Here is a 23,252-nt window from a genome sequence, read left to right on the forward strand (position 1 = left end):
ACTGGCCATTTATAGTTCCACTCATGGTTTCAACGATATTAGTAAGTTGCGCCTTCTCTCTGTTAACTTCTTCGTAGCGGCAGCGCCAGTACCGTGCCTCTGTTCGTGCGCGCTTTAACTCAGAGGCAGAGACAATGTAATCATCGGTGTCGCTGTCCGATTCTGGGGCAGGACGTGGTCTTTTTTTGGAGACCTGCGCGAGAACATGTTTGGTAGATTGCAGGTAAACAAATGTTGAAAGCATGTATGATATGCATATTGCGGCACATACCTGTACAGCAGAGGCAGCTTCATTTTTCTTGGCATTTTCGAGCTGCTCTTCTAATATCCTCTGGTAAGCAGAACTCTGACGCCAACTGGAGAGCCTTCGGTCTTTTTTTGTCATGTGAAGTCTGGCGGGAGTCCTGAAACATGAAGCATAGAAGTTGCTCACAGAAGTATGAGAAGTTGTTTAAATAAAAATGAATATTAAAGTACATTCCCCTTTTTGTCATAACCAATTCATATATTGGTCAATGTCGTCCCATATCAACTACGGAAGAGTAATTCAACAAGACCAATTTAAACGCAATGTTTTTCATAATTCACTTTTCCCTCGGGCAATTCAAAGATTTACATTCCTTTTTCTTCAGGCAATTCAAGACTGAAATTCTCTTCGTAATTAGAGTCATGCTTTGTTCAATGGATAGTCTTATTCATGCATTAACAATACATTTTCTTAAAAATTGCCTTTATAAGTTGTTCATCTATTTTATTTTCTATATTTTAACACAGGTTCATTTCATCTATTTTATTTTCTATATTTTAGCACAGGTCCATTCCCATGATGGCTCTCAGGGAAGAGCCACAGAGTTGCTCAAATAAACAAACTAATAAGTGTCATAACTGAGCATAACATACCAGCTTCGACGATTGCTTCTGAGAAGCGGGAGCATCATGCTCGCTTCCCTCCCCCTGCTCCAAATCCGAAGGGTGAATAATAGCCTTGCGCACCCTTTTCAATGCCCTTTTGGCTTCCAGCTCTTCCTTGGAACCTGTAATTTAATAATAATTAGTTTAGCAGTACTGTCACCATTTCTTAGTATAGTACCTAGAAAGTGCAGGCAACAGAGTTTAGTACTTTCTATGCCAAAGCTCTATGTTGTGATTCGGAGAGCCCAATAAATAAAAAAAAGAAAGGAAAAGAAGCAGCGCCGAGGCGGCCTGCTGAAAGATGTCTCACATGCCGAGGTGGGGCGGCGAGCACCGGCGGGTCCGAGGCGGGAACGACCCGGAAGGAAGGGACGTCTACATCGGCCGAGGTCAGAACACGTACTCGTTTATTTAGAGGGAAACAACCCGGGGGCCAACCGCCCCGGGGGAGATCCACCTGGGTGCACGGCCCAATGGATGAAGTGTAGCGCCGCCTGGCTACAGCGATATGCAGCGACAGTTCGTGGCGCCACCTGGTTAGTGTGGCGAGCGAAACTAAATGAAAAAAATTGAACTACTACACTTTCCTTTCCTTAAAAAAAAATAAACACCTATCCTTCCCTCTCTTAGGAAAAGAAAATACACTGTCTCATAAGGCTAAAACCTTAAGGCAGGATAAAATAAAAATTGAGCAAAAGACACTGGGCAAGTAAAACCTAATAAAAAAAATAGGCAAGTAGCCAGTTACACTTCTTACTGCACGTGGCAGAGAAGACGAAGACTTCACGTTCAAATGTTCATGGGCATGTAGCATTGAAAATAGTTAAGGTTTCCTAAAATGTCCGTTGTCACTACACACACAAAAAGAAAAATTATTCACTGGGGTTGACTAGAAGAATGTTCAATAGTTGATGTGTGCACTAAACTCATATGTCTTGGATCTCTCCGAGACTTGAACTGCTGTCGTAAAGGTTCTCAAAGTAGTCTTTGAGACGTTCGGGCAGCCGCCGGGCTCGATGTGGGCGACTGTCCTGACGGGGGGTGGAGGTGTCGGGACCTCGACCCTGGGTCTCTGGAGGATCCGACCGGAAGGTCGGCTGGCCGCCTGATGCCGACGGCACTCTCAGGGGACGGCGCTGGTACCGGTTCTGGGGCACCGTCAAAGGAGGTGTCGGAAACTGCACCACCCTCAGTAGCCGTTTCTGTACGACTGGGCGACCAACTGGCAGCTGACCAGCTGCTATCTGGGGACATCCCAGGAGACTGGTAGTGCTCAGGGGGCTGAGCAATCTCCTCAGGCACCGGTTGCACCTCAGCAGGACCCTCGGGAACGGGAGGGAGACTCCTAGCTGGAACAGGACCCTCAGGAGGGGAAGGGGGGGCCTCAGGACTCAGGCCAGGGTCAGGACGTTGACCCGCAGGATCTGGATTGGTGGTGTCCGGGCTAGCCGGACCAAGGACAGGAACAGGCGGCTCTGGGGGAGCCGGCGGGACTGTGGGCAGAACAACTGCAGGGAAAAAAGGGGGGTCCGGGGGGTACAAATCTTCCCGGAACCAAGATGCTCTGGTTGATGAAGGTTGAAGAGTTGTATGCGTCAACTTGGACGCATGCCACGTGGATCCATCGTCCAGCCGGTATGTAGCTGGACCCACTTGATCTTGGATCTTCTGAGGAGAAGCATACTTCATCTGTAACTTTCCTCGGTGACGAGGCTTGTTGACCTTGACGGTCTGTCCAGGAATGAATGTAGGCCGCTTGACAGCACGCCTTCTGTCTGAGTACATCTTCATGCGTTCTTGATATTTCTTGATTGTTTGTGGAAGTCTTTGTTGGACTGTGGACCTTGGAACTTGAGGGTCGGGGACTGGACGCCCCGAAAGATGAAGACGATTGCGATGGTTCCTGCCATGAAGCAGGAACGCGGGAGTTTCTCCCGTTGCAGCATGGCGAGTGGCACGGTACACTCCTAAGTACTCCGTGACTGCTTCTCTGAGGTTGCGTTGCTGGACGACAGCCAACTGTATGGTGGACTTCAAGACACGGTTGAAACGTTCCACCTGCCCATTCGCTTGGGAGTGGTACAGGGATGACCTGAGATGACGAATACCTTGATTCTTGAGGAACTCTGTAAATTCCCTGGAGATGAACTGGGGGCCGTTGTCGGTGACGATTTCTTCCGGCAACCCCTCTCGTGCAAAGACAAGCTTCAGGAAGTCTACCACAGACGCAGTCGTGACATTGTGGACGCTCATGACCTCTGGCCATTTGCTGTGGTAGTCCACAAGGGTGATGAAAAAACGTTCGTTGCGCGGAGCGCGTTCGAACGGACCAACGATGTCCATACCTAACTTCGTCCAAGGACGAGATGGAAAATCGACTGTCTGTAAAGGTGCTCGGAATGTCTTTGCTGGTTTGTCCGTAGACTGACATATGGTGCAATGTTGGACGTATTGTTTGATATGGAGAGCTACTTGAGGCCACCAGTAGAGTTCTTTGATAAGTCCTGTGGTCCTCGTGATCCCTTGATGCGTCTCATGCGCTATCTCGATGACTTGGTCGCATAGACTGGTCGGCACGATGATCTTCTCGGCGTTAAACAGCAGTCTGTCCACCTGCGACAGCTGTTCTCGGACTGCGAAGTAGGGCTTGAACCCTGGAGGCAGCTTGTCTTCAGCTGGCCATGTTGACGAGATGTATTCCATGACTTTCGGTAGAATGGGATCACGGGCTGTTGCATCTTGAAAGTCGCGCTGAGTCAGTGAAGCGCAGACTATGGAAACCACTTCCTCAGGAAACTTGGTGCCGTCTTCTGTGTCCTTGACGGGCAGACGGGACAGTGCATCTGCGACGGTGTTGTCGGTACCCTTGCGGTACTCCATCAGGAAGTTGTAGTTGAACAACCGGGCCGTCCAACGGCTGATGCGTAGCGGTCGGACTCCGGTGCCCTGCGTAGACATGAGGGTGACGAGTGCTCGATGATCAGTGCGGATGGTGAACTGCCTTCCCCAGAGGTAAGTATGCCACTTCTCGCACGACCACAGGATCGCCAGGGCCTCCTTCTCTCCCACGGAGTACCGTCGCTCCGTGTCCGTCAAGGAACGGCTTGCAAAGGCCACGGTCTTGAGCTTCTGCCCGTGCTGTTGTTGCAGAACTGCTTCGAGGCCGTAGTTCGAAGCATCAGTTGATACGATGACCGGCAAAGTCGGGTCAAACATTGTTAAGATGGGTGCTTTCTGGAGAGCTGTCTTGACTTCTTGGAAGGCGCTCTCGACATCAGGAGTCCAAGAAAAAGAGTTGCCCTTGCGCAACAAACGACGCATCGGTTCGACTACTGTCGCACAATGTGGAATGAATTTGCTATAATATTCCACTAGACCGAGGAATGCCTTGAGTTGTGTTGGATCGGATGGTGAGGGGAAGTTCAGAACGGCTTCTATCTTGGACGGAAGGGGCGCTACGCCTTCCGCGGATAGACTATGGCCGAGAAAAGACAAGGTTGGAACGCGGAAAACCGCCTTTCTGTTCAGTTTCATGCCAGCGGACTTGATCCGTCGGAGGACTTCGCGCAAGTGCGCGTCGTGTTCTTGAGGTGATGATCCGTAAACGATCACGTCGTCTAAGTAGAACTGTGTGGAATCACCACCCTGGAACCCCACAGCAGGCAGCCTTGCTCCAAGCTCAGCTCGGCGGTCTTGTGGCTGTATGCCTGGTGACGCAGCTCCTCCCCTCGGGAAACCGCCTTGACCACCTGAGACAGGACCGGGTCCCGGCGGGTCGCCTGCGCCACCGCAGTCCTGGTAAGCACCCCCGGGTAGGCCCGCTCCAGCAGGAAAACGTCAGCTGGCTCTGGAACGGCAGCAGGCACCTCCGGCAGGGGCAGGCGGCTCAGAGCGTCGGCAGGTCCCAGGTCCTTCCCAGGGCGGTAGACCAGCTTGTACCTGTAGGCTGCCAGCGTCAAGGCCCAGCGTACCACACGAGGCGAGGCTTGCACTGGGACCGCCTTGTCAGGTCCCAGCAGCCCCAGCAGCGGCTTGTGGTCCGTGACTGCCTCGAACTGCCGGCCCCACAGGTACTGATGGAAGCGCTGGACCCCGAAGATGAGGGCCAAGCCTTCCCTGTCGAGCTGGCTGTAGCGTTGCTCCGCCGCATGAAGTCGACGAGAAGCAAACGCCACAGGGCGTTCCTGACCATCCTGACCCCGGTGCGACAGGACGGCTCCTACCCCGTACGGCGACGCATCCACGGTGAGGACTACTGGCTTGGCCGGGTCGAAGTGCACCAGCACTGGAGCCTTAACGACCAGCTCCTTGCTGCGCTGGAAGGCCAAGTCCTGCTCCTTCTTCCAGGCCCACTGCTGCCCATCGCGAAGCAGGCGATGCAGCGGCTCTAGATGCGTCGAAAGGTTGGGCAGGAACCTCCTGTAGAAGTTGATGAGGCCGAAATAGCTCTGAAGCTCCTTCTTGCTCTTGGGCTTCGGCGCTTTGAGCACGGCCTCAATCTTGCGGGGAGCCGGGGCCAGGCCAGCCTGGGAGATGATGTGTCCCAGGTACTCCACGCTGGGGGTCAGGAACACGCATTTGTCCAGCCTCAGCTTGAGACCGGCGTCCTGCAGTCGTGTCAGGACTTTGCGCAGGTTCTGCAGGTGGTCCCCGTCGTCGGTACCGGTAACCAGGATGTCGTCCAAGTACACCGCCACGTGCCTCATGCCCCTGCAGAGGTTGTCCATCTCTCTCTGGAAGATGGCTGGGGCTGAGGCCACGCTGAACGGTAGGCGCGTGTACTGGAAGAGTCCCATGGTAGTCGAAATGGTGACATACTTCCGGGCGGCATCCTGGAGCACCAGCTGCTGGTAGGCATCTCGAAGGTCGAGCTTGGTGAACTTCTGTCCCCCGGACAGAGCCGACCAGAGATCTTCTACCCGAGGCAGCGGGTACTTTTCGACGGTAGCGACGGGGTTGATGGTGACCTTGAAGTCCCCGCAGATCCTGACGCGGCCGTCTCGCTTGAGGACTGGGGCAATTGGTGCAGCCCACTCGGAAGTCTTGACGGGCACCAGGATACCCTCTCGCTGCAGCCGTTGCAGCTCCTGGGTGACCCCGTCCTTCAGGGCGAACGGCAGCGGACGCGGCTTGAAGAACCGAGGCCGGGCTCCCTCGGGTACGTGGATGCTGACCGTCGTGCCGGCGAAGGTGCCCACCCCGGGCTGGAACAGGGACTGGAAGTCGGTCAGGAGGCTTGGGACGTCTTTCACCACGTGCAGCGCAGCTTCTTGGTACTCCGGCAGCCGAACACCCAGCGAGTGAATCCAGTTTCGGCCCAGCAGCGTCGGCGACGACCCCTTGGTTAAGTAAAGGGGAAGGATTGCCTCCCTGTCGCCAAGGCGAACGCTGACTTGGGCCCGACCCTGGACCTGGGAAAGCTGCCCGGAGTAGCTGCGCAGCATGACGTCTGACGCCTCGATGGACACGCCGGGGAAGGTCCGCTTGAACAGCTTCCCGGGCATGACCGACACGCTGGTTCTCCTGGCAGACCTGGCAGCCTTGCACCTGGTGCACGATGTCCTGGTCCAAGCCAGGCCACCAAACGTGCGACCGTGCCACCATCTTGGTCTTTTCAATGCCAGGGTGCCCCGCGTGCAGCAACTGCAGCACCTTGGCCCGCAGACTTTGCAGAGGAATGGGATCCGCCGGATGCTGGTTCCGCCGTACCATCCTGCTGGAGGAGTGTAACAAGTATGTAGCGCGCCCCCCTCCAGTCCGCCCGTCTGCGGCCGCCTGGCTCGGCGGGCAACATTGTTCACCGCACCAATAAACACCGTTGAGCGTACGCCGCTCCGGTCAGTCATCGTCCACCCTCAACCAGGCTGCGCGTCGTCTCTCCTCGGCGGGTGCTTCGGCCCCCTTCGTCCACGTTCTAGAAAGATCGTGACACTGGCGACGAGGAACCGTGGCACTGGAGGCCACCAACGTGCACGGTTCGGCCCACGCCGCCGAGAGAGTCGCAACACCGCCGCCCGCTCCTGTCGCCATGCCGCTGTACGGGAGGCTCGAGCCGTTCGAGGGAGATGGGTCCGCCTGGCCTGTCTACGAAGAACTAGTCCACGTGTTCTTCCGGGCGAACGACACGCCCGAGGCGAAACAACGGGACATCTTCTTGGCCAGCTGCGGGACCCGTGTCTTCAGCCTCCTGCTCGACCTCCTCAAGCCGGCCACGCCGCACGTCAAAACGCTGGGTGAGCTGCTCGCCACGTTGCGCTCGCACTTCAACCCGGTGCCGTCCACGCTGATGGAGCGGTTCCGCTTCAACAACCGGAGCCGCCAGGACGGGGAGACCCTCGGGCAGTTCGTCGCTGCGCTACGAGGGTTAGCGAGCAGCTGCGCCTTCGGCGACCAGTTGGACTCGCTACTCCGGGACCGGTTCGTCTGCGGCATCAACAACCCTGCCATGCAGACGCGACTCCTGGAGCTCCCCGACCCCTCGCTGGACGACGCGGTGAAGGCAGCGCTGGCGATGGAAGCAGCAGCGAAAGACGCCAGCGAGATAGCGCGTGCGGCCGGCTCACCGTCGACGGAAGCGGTGGTGAACAAGATGGCGGCAAGGAGCGGTGCCTGCAGCCGCTGCGGTGCTGCCCACTCCCCCTCACAGTGCCAGTTCGTCCACGCACAATGTTTCACGTGCGGGAGAACTGGGCACCTCGCACGTGTCTGCCGATGGGGGAGGATGAGCGGCGGCCAGCAGCAGCAGCAGCAGCCTGGTTCAAGCCCGGGTTCCAGCCAAGCCCGCGGCCAGGGTGGTCGTCGCTTCAGAGGACCAGCCTGCAGGGGGCCCAACAGCGCCAGTCGTGGCCAGCGGAGCGCCATCCACCCCGGAGGCGACAAGCGTCGCCACTCCTGTGGCACCACTTGCACCAGTGCCACTCCCAAATCCGGTCCCTGCAGCTCCACCGGGTGGAGCGCAACCGGTTCAGGCAGCGCCCGGCGTTGCCACACCCGGCCCGTCGACACCAGTGCCCAGGCGGAGTGCACGGCAGAGGAGGCCACCTGACCGCTACTCGCCGGGGTGACCTTCATCGTCGACAGGCCGGGACTTTGCATGACCAGACGCCGAGATGGTGTCGGTCGTGCGCGTTGTTTATTAATTTATTTTGTTTTAGGAAAAACAAACTGGGGGGGAGGAGTGTAACAAGTATGTAGCGCCCCCCTCCAGTCCGCCCGTCTGCGGCCGCCTGGCTCGGCGGGCAACATTGTTCACCGCACCAATAAACACCGTTGAGCGTACGCCGCTCCGGTCAGTCATCGTCCACCCTCAACCAGGCTGCGTGTCGTCTCTCCTCGGCGGGTGCTTCGGCCCCCTTCGTCCACGTTCTAGAAAGATTGTGACAAACTGTACACCAGGACAGTCCTTAAGGATCTTTGACATGACTTGTTGGAATGCGGCTGGCGCGGAGGCCAAGCCGAAGCAGACTCGCCGGAAGCGAAATAAACCCTCATGCGTGATGAACGCTGTACGGTCTCGACTCTTGGGGTCGAGTCGCACTTGATGGTAGGCCGACGCAAGGTCGAGTTTTGAAAAACAAGATGCTCCTCTGAGCGAGTTCAGGAGCTCGTCGATATGCAGTAGTGGGAATGAGTCGATCACGACCGCGCGGTTGGGAGCCCGGAGATCGACGCACATGCGGATACCGCCGTCTCTCTTCTTGACGACCACGATGGGCGAGACCCACTCGGAGGCGCTGACGCGCTCAATCACGCCCTGACGTTCGAGTTTCTGGATCTCGGCAGTTACGGACTCGCGCAGCGTGAACGGTAGACGACGGAGCTTCGCCTGAACGGGCGGAACATGACGACGGACAGTGACTGTATGTGTTTGGTTTACAACCAAACCCAACTGGGACGAAAAAAGTTCTTCAAACTCCTCAAAACCGGGAGGAAGCGTGGAATGACCGCTCACCGATGACGGAGAACGGCCACTGGACGAGGTCGATGGACCTTGGGCTGCGGGGACAGCCGACGACAAAGTGCCAAAGGCACCAGAAGAGTGGAGTGGCGAACTTGCGTCCGCCGTGGACGATGGCTGCGGGACCTCAGCCTCGGTTACATGTCCCGGGACGGCTGTTCCGGGAGCAGCTGCGTCAATGTGGAAACATTTTAGCGGTACGCCAGACAAGATCATTTTGAGGTCGTGTACCGCGTCCACTCCGAGTAGTGAACGGCCGTTGCGTACAACGTAGAAGAGAATGGTCGCGAAGCGATCCTTGAAGACGACGTTTGCGTGAAAGCATCCCAAAACGGGAATGGAACCCTTTAGGTAGTGCACTAAAGTGCGCGGCGGCTTTGAAAGCTTGATGCGGCCGCTCCGATTGATGCGGTTGAAAGTCGCATCCGAGAGAAGGGAGACCTCAGCACCGGTGTCGATGAGAATGGAAAGAGGGAAGCCGTTCACCTCTACATCGGCCGTGAAACTCCGGCGCTGGGGACCAGGTCGCTGCTCCCGGCGACCACCGGGTGACCCCACCGTGTAAACGCCAGGCCACATCTCGTCGTCGTCATCCTGCGAGAACGTGCCGACGCCTCGCACGGGTGTGCGTGTCGGACCAGCTTGGCGACGGTCGTAGTAGCCGCGGGCAGAGACCCGCCGGCCAGCAGGAAGGGCCAGTTGTCGATGATCCCGGTCGTCCCTCGGTCGGCTTCGACACACATTTGCAAAATGTCCCTCACGGCCACACAAGAAGCATGTGGCTCCCGATGCTGGGCACTCATCCCGCGGGTGGCTCCGTCTTCCGCAAAAAAAACATCCGCCCTCGCGAACGGGAGGACGCGTCCCGGGGGGAGGGTCACGTGGGCGCGCACCGGAGAACGGGCGGGAGGGAGCTCGCGGCTGCCGGCGGTCTTGACGCGGCGGGAGAGGGAAAGTCTGCGCGCGTCCTGACGGAGGAGAGGGAGGCTCACGCCTCAGAAGGGAAGAGTAGGAGGGCTCTCGCTGCGACGGAGACGGGGGAGGAGGAAGGGGACGCTCACGCCTCGGGGGGGGAAGATCCGCGGCGGCGGGGAGGCTGCTCGCCATGTTGAGCATCCCGGTCGCGACCGCGTCCATCTTGGATCCGCTCGACCACGTGCGGCGCGTTCGGGGTTGCGTCTAGCGATAAGCGTCGGAAAAGATCGCAATCACAAAACGTCCGCTCGAATTGCTGCGCCAGCTGGACAGCACGCTTGAGGCTCGGTGCGTGAGCTCCACCGGACTCTCTGATAAGACGATCTTGGACTTCCGCGTTACGGATTCCCGAGATAAACATTTTCGCGACGCGGCTTTCCAACGACTCTCCGTAGTCGCAAAACGAGGCTAAGCGCCGAAGCGCCCCAAGATACTCCAGGACCGTCTCCCCTGGGCCCTGCACCCTTGTGACAAACTTCCTGCGTTCGACGACAACGTTCTGAGCGGAAGCGAAGTGAGTGTCCAGAGCGGACAATAACACCTGAAACTCATCTTGGGCCGCGCCAACGGCCGGGCCAGCGAGGCCAAACGCATCCACGACTCGATTCCCTTCTTCTCCCAAAAAGGAGACCAAGATCGCCCTTCTCCGCTTTGACGGAAAACCGTCGGGGTCAGTCGCCTCAAGATAGTTAAGGAAGCCACGCTTCCACGTAAGCCACGGCATTACCGGCGTGCCGGGCGTGGGGAGGAAGTCGGCGGGAACGCGACCCTGTGGAGCCGCCATCCTGGACACAACGGACCAAGACTTCCTTTGTTCTCGCGGCCCACCGCTTTAAGACTTTATGGCGACTACCGGCATGCAAAGACCTCGTTTCCTCGCAGGCCCTGTACTCCTTTAGCGATCTTTAACCGCTAAGCAATCCACATTTTGTCGAGGAGCCAACCCTCGTCTAGGCTCAACGCGTGTTCTCAACGCGCATCCTTCGCATCATTTCAACCTGCCGACTCCGCAGCAGAGCGGCTTCTCTCTTCGCCGCGCGCATCCGACGACCGGAGGCGTCTAAATTTACGTCACCACCCGCTCACCGGAGCGAACGCGCCTTATGCGCTCCCTTACGCCGCGACAAGCTTCCGCGGGTCTTTCACTCGACAAGGGTTTTACAACGATTTTTTACATGTGCGCCTAAGATACTAACAAGACAACTATGTATGGTGACATTTGTAATACACGCAACGCCTACGCGGAGTACGGTCCCGACCTCGACGCCCGGGGACAAAGGCAAAATCCCGTGGGGGACAGCATTCACAAGGAGCCAAGCCCACTACCGTCAGACAGACCTTAGTATAGGACGCGAGCCCTCTGAAAGCTCCGCAACGAAACCCAACGGCGCGACGCCGCTCGAAAACGTAAGTGGAAAGAAAAAGAAATTTTCCACGAAATGCGCAAAAAAAAAAATTTACGCCTGCCGGGGCCCAATCCGGCGAAACGTATACGGGAAAAGAATTTCGTTGAACGGGAACGAGAGGTTGCCGGGGCCCAATCCGGCACACCTCGCGCGGGAAAACGTGGCGTCACAAGACAAAGGACGTGAAACACCGGCTGCCGGGGCTAAGCCTTATGCAGCGGGCTCCGAATCGGAAAACAAAGAAAATCCCATCCTCCTTCGCCAAAAATGTTGTGATTCGGAGAGCCCAATAAATAAAGAAAAGAAAGGAAAAGAAGCAGCGCCGAGGCGGCCTGCTGAAAGATGTTGTCTCACATGCCGAGGTGGGGCGGCGAGCACCGGCGGGTCCGAGGCGGGAACGACCCGGAAGGAAGGGACGTCTACATCGGCCGAGGTCAGAACACGTACTCGTTTATTTAGAGGGAAACAACCCGGGGGCCAACCGCCCCGGGGGAGATCCACCTGGGCGCACGGCCCAATGGATGAAGTGTAGCGCCGCCTGGCTACAGCGATATGCAGTGACAGTTCGTGGCGCCACCTGGTTAGTGTGGCGAGCGAAACTAAATGAAAAAAATTGAACTACTACACTCTACAATGTATATACAGTCGAACCTCGATATAACGAACTTCAATGTAACGAAATCCTCGATTTAACGAAGTATTTTATTTTTCATAATTTCTTGCCCATAGACCCCATGTATTTTTAGTCTCTATGTAACGAAGTCTATTTTGCTGCTATTTCAATATAACGAAGCGCCATTGCCATAGAAGGCAATAAATAAATAAACTCTAAAAAACAACTTCGCAAAAAAATTGTGGTTAAAAAAAAATTATGCGCAAACGCGAGCGCTTCATAGGTTACTTCACGGGGACAGGCCTTCCAACGTTCCTAGGCTGCCCGAGGATGCAGCGCCGGTAGTGCCGGCGAGGCATGCGGCAAAGCGGATTCTGCGGGGCTGGCCAGAAAAATGCCGAGCAAAAAGTTTACACGGCATAACAGCATCACCACTGACATTCACTGATCATCATAGTCCACTGTACCGCGGGTAGCGCGGGAGCCAACTTCAGCGGGGGAGCGACGTTATGGCGCGACCCAGGCGCGAGTCGCGCGACCGCACGGGCAGTGCCATCTAGGAGAAGACCAAGAAGACCGATTATCGTCTTGCGAGCGTGATGTAAAGCAAAGGCGCAAGCACACTGTGGGCGCAAGGGGGCAAGTAAACCTGAGTAAACTGTACGGGCAAGAGTGCTGTGTAGGCTGGAAACATTGGCACCGCCTAAACTAAACAGCTTTATTTTTCAACCGGGCGGTTCTCTCACGTGCTTGCTGCCATAAGGAAACGTAAAGTTCTTTCTTTGGATGAGAAAGCAAACGTTTAATTTGGACGCCGTCGTGAAGAAACTGCTGAGATCACGAGCACTCGGGAAGTGCTCGACGCAATGGGCGTACTGAGGAGGTACACGGCGTCGCGTGGGCAGCAAGATGCCGTTCAAGCGCTCTGGGCGCTCGAACGCCGTATGACGCCGCTGCTACTGTCGGACAAGGCGCAAGCAAAACTCGCGGACTAATTTGCCCCAAAATAAATGTCATTTTCGGTGAGTTTTCATACCCGTAAAATTTTTCGGAATTTTTTTTGCATGCTAAAGCCAAATTTCGATTTAGCGAAATTTCAATGTAACGAAGTAAATTGCGAATTTCACCGACTTCGTTACATCGAGGTTTAACTGTATTGTAAACGAAAAGTTCCGCCTTCCGCGAGGACCCGATTTTTGCGAATTTCGCAACGTGAATAATACGGAAGCATATTTCTCTGTGGTGATAAATACATAGCATACCACCCCGATTTGCCAAATTTCTTGCTCGCCTTGCCAAATTCGCGAAATATTGAGCCCGAGAAAATAATGTCGGCTAGGGTTGACAATTGAGCTAGTTAGTGATCCATAACAGCAATTTGAAGTAAAAGACGAGGACTGCGCGCCGTGTCCCTTTCTTGTCCTCGTCTTTTGCGCTGAAATAAAAGTAAAGTAGATGCCGTAGCCCTGTATGGCCTATGAGACGTGCGAACTGCACGTCTCGTAGCCTGGAGCGCGGGCTAGCTCGCGCTTGTAGCTTTAGCTGCAGTGCAGTATAAGCGGAGCGTTGAGGCAGTTGCAATCTTTTTTAAAGGGGCCCTGCAATGACTTTTTGACTGGTTTTTAATTTGTACTGAACCTGAGCGTACTGAACGTAGTAACTCAATCCAACTTTTCTTTTCTCAAATTTCGCTTTATTTTAAAAGTTATAGGCAAATTAGAATTACAAAAACAAGCAAAAAATAACCTCCTTCATGACGTCGTAGGTCCTGCCTTGAGTAGCCTTGAACTAGAGGAGGAGTAGTGAGCTCATCGAGCGCACACGGCTGCCACACTCCGTGTCGACGGCTCGAGAGGGCGCCACTAAAGCACGTGGTGGGTGTTGGATAGGCTGTATGAAGCGGACGGCCAGGGCAGCTCGTATTGCATTTGCAGCGCGACTAAACACTAATTCGGCCTAACATTTCATTGGCCACAAACGAAAGCAAACACTGGGTAAAGATCAGTTCAGAACAAGAGCCACTTCGCGCTGACGCACCGCCAAATGGCCGAATCGCCAGCAGGGCCCACGCCGAAGGCCTTCGGAACGCTCGGAACCGGTCGGATTCTTGAGCCGGTATACGACCACAGCGCCGCCGCGTACATCCGGGACCTTTCTACGCTCCTCGTTTGTCGTAGCCTCATCCCACTAGCCTTTTCTAGTATGCGCCGTTTTTTTCCGCTGCTTGGTGGCGGGTATGTCGATGGGTCATTTCTCGTTTCCGTACTTTCTAAACTGCATTTGTTTCTTTTCTGACCTAAAATAGTGAACAAAAACTACTTTCATACATAATTGAAACGGTTCACGACACTTATATTTTGTATCTCGACTAAAAAAAAGCTCTTAGCGGCTTTGACCAGTGGCAAGCCCAGGACCAAAGACGTCACATTTTGTACGCTGTCGGTACCGCGGGTCGCCCTCGTCGGTGGAGGAGGTTTCCGCGTCGTCCGGTTAAAATATGACGCACTGATATTTAGTTACTCTCTCCGTGCCCGCTGGCTTGCCCCAACCCCAAGAGACGTGGAAACCGCAAAAAAGGTAGACGCTGAAATATGATTGCAGGGCCCCTTTAAGCATTCAGCGATGTAGACGACAGACGCCCTATGTCGGACATTATTTACAGCTGGGAGAATGTCCACTAAGCTCTGCGCAGAAACGTTTCTCTGACGTGACGCACCGCATGCATGTGCTCACCACGCTCTTTATAATACAAGGAGTTGTGTGAACGAACATGCAATTACTTGCGAGAAGCAGCACCTGCGAAGAGTAGGATCCTGTATTTTCGGAGTTCTCTAGGTCTTCCCAGTACGTTGTGTAGACACCATTCTTGTCAAAGTCATTTTCATTTAACGGATGGAAGTCCTTAATGCACCGAACGGGCACCACATACACTTTTCCGTCAAATTCATTAAAAAAACGGACCAGCACGAACATTTTACGTTAGTTAATGCCCGGGCTTTCGTGGTTCTCGTAACGTTTAACTACGTATTTGCGTTCTCCGCGCGTCGACATAGGAGACTAGGCCTAGAACTGCTAGAACCAGAAAGTGGCTGTTGCTACGGATTTCACGGGGTCATGACGGATTTGACAAGTTTTTTTTCTCCATCTTGCGATTACATTAAAAATGTGAAGGCAAACGAGGCAAAAAATACTTTTACTTGAAGTATAAATAAACAAAAAGTAAATCTAGCTTTCTGGAATATGTAGACATAACAAGTTTATCCATTCAATTTGTATTTGTCTCAAAATGGAGAATTTACCCCACATGACTCAAGGGCAGGTGGCAAGCTCCATCGCCATCACCGTTTTCCCCAGCTGCCCCAGCACGTTTCACGCTTTTGTAGGCGAATTGTTCGATTCGGCGGAAACTAATGTTTGTCTAAATTTAACAGATGCTATCTGAAGTGCGAGATTGAAAGACTGTGCCTAATCCAGCAAACTTTGGTTTGAACGGACTGGACTTGTGCGTGTTCGATTTGGTTATGCCGTTTTTCCACTGCTTTCTTTGTGAAAAGAAAAATGAGCAAGCACAAGACTCGAAAGTGCAACCTCGAGCCCGATGCTTGGGATGAGCCTTTGCCAAGGTCAACGGAGTATGAATTAAGGAAAAGGACGCTTGCATCTTCAGGTGATGCTCGTCCACCTCTTGAATTGGGGTGACCCTGACACCTCTTCTGTCAATGCACCGGACGACAGCCTCTTTGAAGATCCGGGTGGTGTTTCAGAACCGAGTGGTACTGCAAGTCCCGAACACAGTGGTTCCACGTTCGCCGATGAAGCTACTTCGTCCAGTTCTTCCAGCTCGCCGTTTTTTTTTTTCTTTCTCTTTAAGTTCGTGAGCTCCCTCAGTAATGGAACTACAATGTCCGTGGGCGACGCTCTTGTCCTTGCCATGGACATTGCCATAAAGTATGGCCTAGCATGGACAGCATCATGCAGTACCTCACAGATTTGTACAAGTAGCCACTGGGATTTCTGTCACTGTTATTGTGAAAAAAAAAAATTTTCTCTGCAGTAAAATCAATTTTATCAGCTAAGAGACGGGTTAAAATTAGGCTTCTTGTATTTTTATAACATTACAAACACCAAGTGCTTATCTCTGTTTGAAAGTTTTATGCTCATATTTCTTTGTAAAATATAAAATGGGATAACTGGTGAAACTTTTGTTCTGGTATTTAAACATTTTATAGGTCGCCTCTTTCTATGTTAGCTCAACTGTAACTGAAAACTTGTCCCATTAATATTTGTTGTAAGTTAGATACTATTCACTTTGCCTATTCTGTTTTGTTTTTATTTTGTGAATTTGTCAAACCAAGTTTACTTTTGATATCCTGATTGGTATTTTTACTCCTCATTATTTTTAACTTGTGCATATGCAAGCAATTGTGCTGAAAACGTCCCTAACAGAGCTGAATACATATGCCAGTTTTGACCTGTGCAAAAGTATTTTTTTTTGTAGTCATTGGTCTTTACAAGACTTCTGGTGGAACAGTCTGAAATTGTTTACACCCTCTTGCCATCTTTGAATATCCCATTCATTTCCCTGAATGAGCAGTCGAGGCATCAACCTCAGCTGAGTAATCTACAACACTGCAGAGTTGAAGTTTTCAAGAAATATTTACGTAGTTGCACCTTGTTGAGAGAGGCATAATCAGCTTGACTTCCACTTGCATGTTTTTGATTAAAAATAATTATGCTCAGTCCAGTTCAGTTAACTGTAGCAAGTCATTAACATGGTCTAGTTGGTACTCACTAAAATAAAAACTGCAAAAGTGTGATGACGAACAACAGAGGTGACCCACAAAATAGAGGTCATATGTTTTGCCTGCTGGTGTGGTTTCTGCACTGTTTTTTCTTTAATAATTAGGATACTTTATCTAGTCTGGAAAGGAGTCAAGTGTATTAATAAATTAGACTTGGCTCTCCAAGTGCATTTTGGAAATAACCTTTAGTACAAAGTGTATGACTTAAAGTCAACTGTCAAATTCTTGGCAGTTGGACTGAACTGGACATCAGAGACCATTTAATTGTGAGTGGACACTATCTTTAGCTGAAGGGAACTATTCATCCGTCAATTATTTGAAGGCAAGTGGGACCAGTTCAGAGACCAGTTGCAGTCCAAGTGGTCACAAGTGGGACCACTTGAAGTCAAGTTGGACCAGTTGTAGCCCAAGTGGTCCCACTTCAGAAACCACTTGCAATCCAAGTGGTCACAAGTGGGATCACCTGAAAGCAAGTGGGACCACTTGAAATCCCACTTCATATTTTCCCCTGGGAATGGAGTATAAGCTGTAATCTGAACCGCGAGTGCACGTGTGAATTGCGCTTTGCATATACACTGTCACGCCTCTGCGCCTCTGCAAGTCAATCGCACTCCCCACAGCTAGTTGTGATAGAGAAGTGCATTCCCAGTTAAAAATACCCATTGGGTCCAATTGGATTTTTCAATTGGTACCACTTGCCAAAACCAGTTGTGTTTTAGAACGCCCCATTAGAAAAAATGCCAATTGGTTCAGTATTACCAATTGGCTTTTTTTCCAATTGGCACCATGACCAACTGTGTTTTGGAGCGCCCAGTTGGAGAAATATTAGTTGGTGTGGTTCTGATTGGAATGGTCCCAATCAGAAGCACACCAATTGGTATTTCTCCCATTGGTCTGAAATTCCCATTAGAAAACCTCCAGTTTGTACATTTCTAATTCAAACTATAACCAATTAGAAAGATAGCTAGCAAGAGAAATTGGTTTTCTGTATGCCTCACATGTGTGCATGTCTCACATAAGTATGTCTAGATATGCCAGTTGGATATGTTCATAACAAATAGGGTTTTACTATATACAAAACATTTGAAGCCTGTTCTGAAATAACACAATATTTTAGAAAACGCATCTTTTCTAGTTTTTTTTTAATGAGTTCTTTGCAGTCACACTAAACGGTGCCAGATACCTTTACAAGATATAAGAAACAAGCAAAATTAAAAGGAGCACATTTATTACTGTAGAAAAGGAAACACTAAAACCCAGTTCAGACCAAAAATGATTTTTCTTTTTCCTTCTACCGAAAGTAGGACGATTTTTGAGAGACGCTATGACGTCATTGAGCGTTTGTTTAGCGTTCCTCCCGCAGTGATGTCATAGCGTCTAGCAGGAATTGTCACCTAATTGCGGTAAAAGTAAGAATTTTTTTTTTTTTTTGGTTTGAGTCAGGCTTAATACAAATAAAGTGTTCAAATTAATGGTTGTCCATGGTTGCATTTTCCTTTTGGGCAGCGTCAATAGCAGCAGCTTGCAGCCTAGAACGAAAACGGGCGACAGAAATTAGCAACCCAGGAACGACTGAGATCCAGTGTTCCTATTCTTGCCAAGCTGTGTCACATCACCAATGTGCTATGGTACTAGTATGCACCTATGCAGCGTAACATGGGACCTCGAGCTACTTGAAGGACACATTATTTATGAGTTTCAAGATACCTAGCTTGCATTTGTGAATTTGTTTATATCAAGAAATTGTGCATTCGAAAACAGACAATTTAAAGGAATTGTTCAGTAACTGCACTTTACTTCGTCTAAGCAAAAGAGAAAAAACACTAGAAGGAAAGCGCTCATTTAGTTTATCAATATGCAATAAATTAGGCAATTACCTTCTAGCAGGAATGCGAGTCGGTATTATGACATGGGTAAAACATGAAAGCAGGGAAATCAATGAAACCTAGATAGTAAGCCTTCAATTAGTATGGGCTTCTGAATTATGATAGTGATCCAAGGCTTGTCGAAAATTTTAAAAAGGATAAATGGCTCACAAGTCTAACGCCTGGCAGCAGAGTTGTGTGTTGTCCGTTCAATTCGTTCGTTTTCTGCCATCTTCAGTTTCTACATCAAAATTAGTCCCTTTTTACATACCAAGTGAGAGAAATTTAATATGTTGTTATCAGCTGAGAGGGGATCCAAAGCTTTGCCAGTCAGTCAAATTTGGGGGTTTTACATGTCAACCAATGACGGGCATCTGGCACGCCCCAGCGGAGGTCTGAGGATTAATTTGGACCACCTTGGCATCTTTTGACGTGCAACCAAAAGCTCGGTCACACGGAGCCTTCTCCGCAATAGGCCTCCGTCAAATTGTGGGCACCTCGGCCGGGATTCGGACCCGCCACCTGGGCATCCGTAGGCCGGCGCTTTGCCTTGGAGTGGAGCCACAGGGGCAGCTTAAGGGGGCACTAGGGTCTTGAAACAATTTTTTTTATTTCTGGTCAGAATGCCACCAAATTTTGCATGCTAGTGTGTTTTCCTATACAGACACCAAATATGCACTCAGATTAGAGCTACTGTTTATAGAAAAAAAGTTTTACTGGATAATATGAAACTTATTATGCAATATCTTACGCAACTTTAATCAACTTTCTCAACTCATTCTGCTACTTTAATGACATGAAGTGATAGCCAAAGAGCTGCTGAAGCGCATGACATTCTCGTTTTTTTTCTAAAATGACATTATCTTATGGAGATATGTCAACAAAATGTTACAAAATTTTGAACCGAAATAATGTAATCTAATTAGCCAATTATAATTTATGCCTGAGGCTTATAAAAAAAAGAAGAATGTCGGCCTGCAGCTAAGCCACATGCGAATAAGAGTGTATAAATGTTTTGATGATCGGACAAGAAGAACTTGGCAAAAAGTTGCGGAAGCCTTCAGAAGGTGGTAAAAAAAACGAAGCTGAGAAAATCGCGTTTGAAGTTTGATAGTTGATGATATAAACACTATCACTAATACTGCAACAATATTTCCCTCACATGTGCATCTGTTCTTTCTGCTTTCATATCTGTAAGTCATTTTTAGGTATGTCTTTTGAAACTGAAGATATTGCAAGTTACGCAAGACGACTCTCCAGGTTCCATAATCCACTAATTTTTTTAATTTTCTTTTCTTGATAGAGCATTTGAAGATTGAAATAAGAGCCTGTAGCAATAGTATGAAAGTAACCTTGATAAGCTTGGAGACAACTGGAGGTGACGTGCGCTCAGTGAGGATATAATTCCATAAACAAAAATGATTGGCTCTAAGAAGAGCCGTTTTTTGCTCAACGCCGCGCGTTGTCTAGGTTCAAAGCTGTCCCGGGCTGTAGTCGTCGGACTTCTCCAACCTGTGCCGTTTGGAGAGCTTCTTCCTTGTGGCTTGGCTGTCCGAGAACACCTTGTTTGACTTCAGGAGCCATTGTTGGTCTTTCTCCACGCTTCGTCGAGTGAGGCAGTTGCCACAAGCGTAGCCCAGTCCAGAAGCTACACTCTCGTTGGTCTCCCTCCTGCCTTGGTTGAAGACTGCTACAGCTTCGGCAACAGCTCTGGTCACGCTGAGCAGTGATGCATGGCTGTTCTTGGATGTCTGCGCCCAGATGACAGAGTGTAGACACTCACTCGCCTTCTGAGTTTTCCCGTCGGAACACCGTTCTAGCAAGTTCTCGTCACTTAGCCGAGCAAACACTGGTTCTAGTGCGGCTCGAACCGCATCAGGCAGCGGAGCCTTGTGTGCTGGTGGCACTTCATTGTTTGCTTGGGCACGATTGTACTTGCACCAGTAACTTGCTCCACTGGGGCAGAGGCTGTGGTCAGGGGCACCATCCGTCGAGCACATGTGCTGGAGGGTCGCTTGCACAGCCTTCTTCATCTCGGGCACATCGTGGCTGTGGCTTCGGAGGGCATACCCATAGTATTGTGTTATCTTCTTGATTTTGTCTTGGGTGAGCTTGCCCCTTCAACCAAGTGCCTCACCTTGTGCTTTTCTCTTTTCAACCACGTTGCGCAGAGCAGCACCCATTCGTTTGTGCACGTGGTTGAGGCAGTCCTTCTTTTCTATGGGCACAAAACCATACACCTTCTCTTCAGTGAGTGCATGAAAGGTGCGGCTGTCTCCGTCGGAGAGCACGGTCGTGTAGCGCAGCCCATGTCTTGAAAGCGAGCGCCTGAACATCACAAGTGCTGCCTCCACCTCCATGCGTCCGGCACTGCAGTCAACATTCTTTTGGCACTCGTGCTCTGCAAGCCACTCGGCGTAGCCCTCCTCAGAAGCCTTGGGTCCGATGGAACAGCCGAGGCAAAAGTTAGAAAGGACGACGTGGTCTATCACCAGGCCCGTGTACATTTCAATAATGTGCCCCACTCCAATGTGGGAAGATCGCCCCCGGGTCATCCATGTGCCGTCGAAGATGACGTCAATGTTGTTGACAGGTTGCAGAAGGTCACTGTAGAGCTCCTTGACGACCTCAACACTTGCAGCTTCAGATGCTGCCACAATGGACTCGCACACACGAACAACCTTGCGCAGGTGCCCCTGGAACGTCTTGTGGTGGAGGCCCCTGTGCGACAGGTTCATACAGGCACAGAAATCTGAAAGTGCAGTCACACCTTTCCCAATGGATTGGATGCCCTTCAGGGCCCTCAGGTTCACTTCAAAAGGCGTGATGTTCGCTGCTCCTTCGACCCTCGGCGACGAAAAACGGGCCTCGCGGAGGTCACACCCGGTGCACGAGAGTTCTAGCTTCACAGCCAGCCCGTACTGCCTAGCTGACTTCGTCAACTTCATGAGCATGCCGCACTCCCCGCACGTGGTCTTAGTAAACAGGCCTTCCAAAACTGCCATGTCGATCACGACAAAGTTGGTGCCCGCACCTCCGTCGACATCCGCAAAGTTCACGTCTAGAAGATCGAACTTCCGTTGAGTTGCCGACTTGTTCTCGATGTCACGCTTGACATCGCTGGCGCGTTCCGAACGCTGCGCATTCTCCTCGGGCGTGTAGAACCTCGTGTCGATTCGATGGGACGTACTCGCCGCGGTGCTGGGTTGAGCACAAACTTGATCAGGCGATCGGGCAGCTGATGCGGAGGGTGATCGCGGACGATCTACTTGGATGGCCGAACGTTCCGCCGCCGCCGCATCTTGGGATAACTTGGGCGTTCTCTTCGGTGGACGGCGTCTCTGCTTTCCGAACGCACGACGCGTACTAGACTTCAATCGCTTATCTCTGGCCATCACTTCTTTCGTAAATGCAACGAAAGGTGAGGTAAACAACCAAGAAAATCAGCAATTGCGAGAAGCGAAATGAAGAGAACCTGCTTGTCGCCGAAGCGAACAAAGCAAACGAAACAAGAAGCAGACGACGCTGACGATGACGACGCCATGGAGGGGATCGCGCGAGAGCGAGGAGGAAGGAGAAATCAGAGGAGGCGCGCGCTTTCACCAATTGCGTAAGCGCGCTACGTCACGTGAGCTGTGTAGCCAATCGGCTGCCAACTTCTGTGACTCAGTAAACACACGACAGGTCCGGTTCAAGAAGGTCTTTCTCTTTGAAAAAGGCGCGAAAACGTGGCCGGGAGGACAAGCTACAAAATGAAACCAAGATGGCCGCTATCGGAGCGGCAGCGGCTGAGCACCATGCGCCTGACGTTGAGCTACATTTCGCGTCTCCGCGCTCATTTGGGACTCACTAGTCACTGGTAATTACGTTTTTTTTCGTACCTCTAGGTTGAATTAGACCACGAGAATTAGTTGAGACAAGGTCAGATATATAAGGAGTCCTGAAGTACTGTTTTTGAGAAATCAACATTTTCGCGATTTTTTTCGATTTCAAGACCCGCGTCCACCCTTAAAGGGGCAGTCAAGTGGTTTTTGAGTTTGTGTTTTGATAATGACAGCTGAATTTAGACTCCTTAAGTATCCCTAAAAACCAAAAAGTATAGTCATGCGGTGATTATTTCTTTAATAAAAATGTAATTGAAGGCCGCCAAACCTCAGATCCATCCGAAAACGAAACCACTCTCATTGGTCGTCGCACGCTTATCAAAAGGATCTCGGGCCAATGGCGTTGGACGACGTTCCGTCGCGCAGTGATCCCGAGGTAGCCGCATCGGCCGAACCTCTTTGTCATTCGAGCTTCGATCATGGCGGAGTTCTCTACGCTCGGGGACCTGACGCCGTTAGAGGTTGAAGTTCTTCGGCGGACAGCCGACCTGGGGATGATTTCCTATGACGCCACTCCGACGTGCGATGTGGACGATAGCAGCGCTTCGGAGTCATGTTCGGGTTCCGAGGACGACGAAACGCAGACCTTTTCGGGCGTTCTTCGATTTGCGATTGGGGCAAGTCGTAACCAAACCAACGTTTGACATCGCAGCGTTACCTCTGGTACGTGATGTCAAACGATGTCGCCACGTTGACTTTCGCCTCGGAAGAACGGGGGAAGGCTGGTTCAGACATGTGCAACGAGCGCGTACCTACGACTGCGTCCGTTGCAACCGGAACGACCGCACTGCGCCGGGCGTACACACACCTGTAACCACTACAACAAGCGCAGCGGGTC

The 23,252-nt window shown here is 51.7% G+C and overlaps 1 protein-coding gene across 1 annotated transcript; it reads right to left on the reverse strand.

Moving 5' to 3' along the window:
- Positions 1-290: 290 nt before the first annotated feature.
- LOC121836667 (BEN domain-containing protein 5-like) lies at positions 291-14,948 on the reverse strand. The gene is made up of 3 exons (XM_042291624.1): positions 14,644-14,948; positions 901-1,034; positions 291-404 (listed from the first exon to the last, which is right to left on the reverse strand). The coding sequence occupies exons 1-3, from the start codon at positions 14,834-14,836 to the stop codon at positions 291-293; spliced, it is 441 nt and encodes a 146-aa protein (XP_042147558.1). The 5' UTR covers positions 14,837-14,948.
- Between the last annotated feature and the right edge of the window lie 8,304 nt (positions 14,949-23,252).

Source organism: Ixodes scapularis, unplaced genomic scaffold (genome assembly GCF_016920785.2).
Source record: "Ixodes scapularis isolate PalLabHiFi unplaced genomic scaffold, ASM1692078v2 PGA_scaffold2__306_contigs__length_199485367, whole genome shotgun sequence".
In the NCBI taxonomy this organism is placed as follows: domain Eukaryota; kingdom Metazoa; phylum Arthropoda; class Arachnida; order Ixodida; family Ixodidae; genus Ixodes; species Ixodes scapularis.

Excerpts from the sequence above, each read along its gene's own strand:
- LOC121836667 (XM_042291624.1), bottom strand. The coding sequence starts at position 14,836 with ATGTTCGTGCTGGTCCGTTTTTTTAATGAATTTGACGGAAAAGTGTAT. Across the intron at positions 1,035-14,643 it reads GCAGGTGCTGCTTCTCGCAA|GTTCCAAGGAAGAGCTGGAA; the intron begins GTAATTGCATGT and ends ATTAAATTACAG. Across the intron at positions 405-900 it reads AGAAGCAATCGTCGAAGCTG|GACTCCCGCCAGACTTCACA; the intron begins GTATGTTATGCT and ends TTCATGTTTCAG.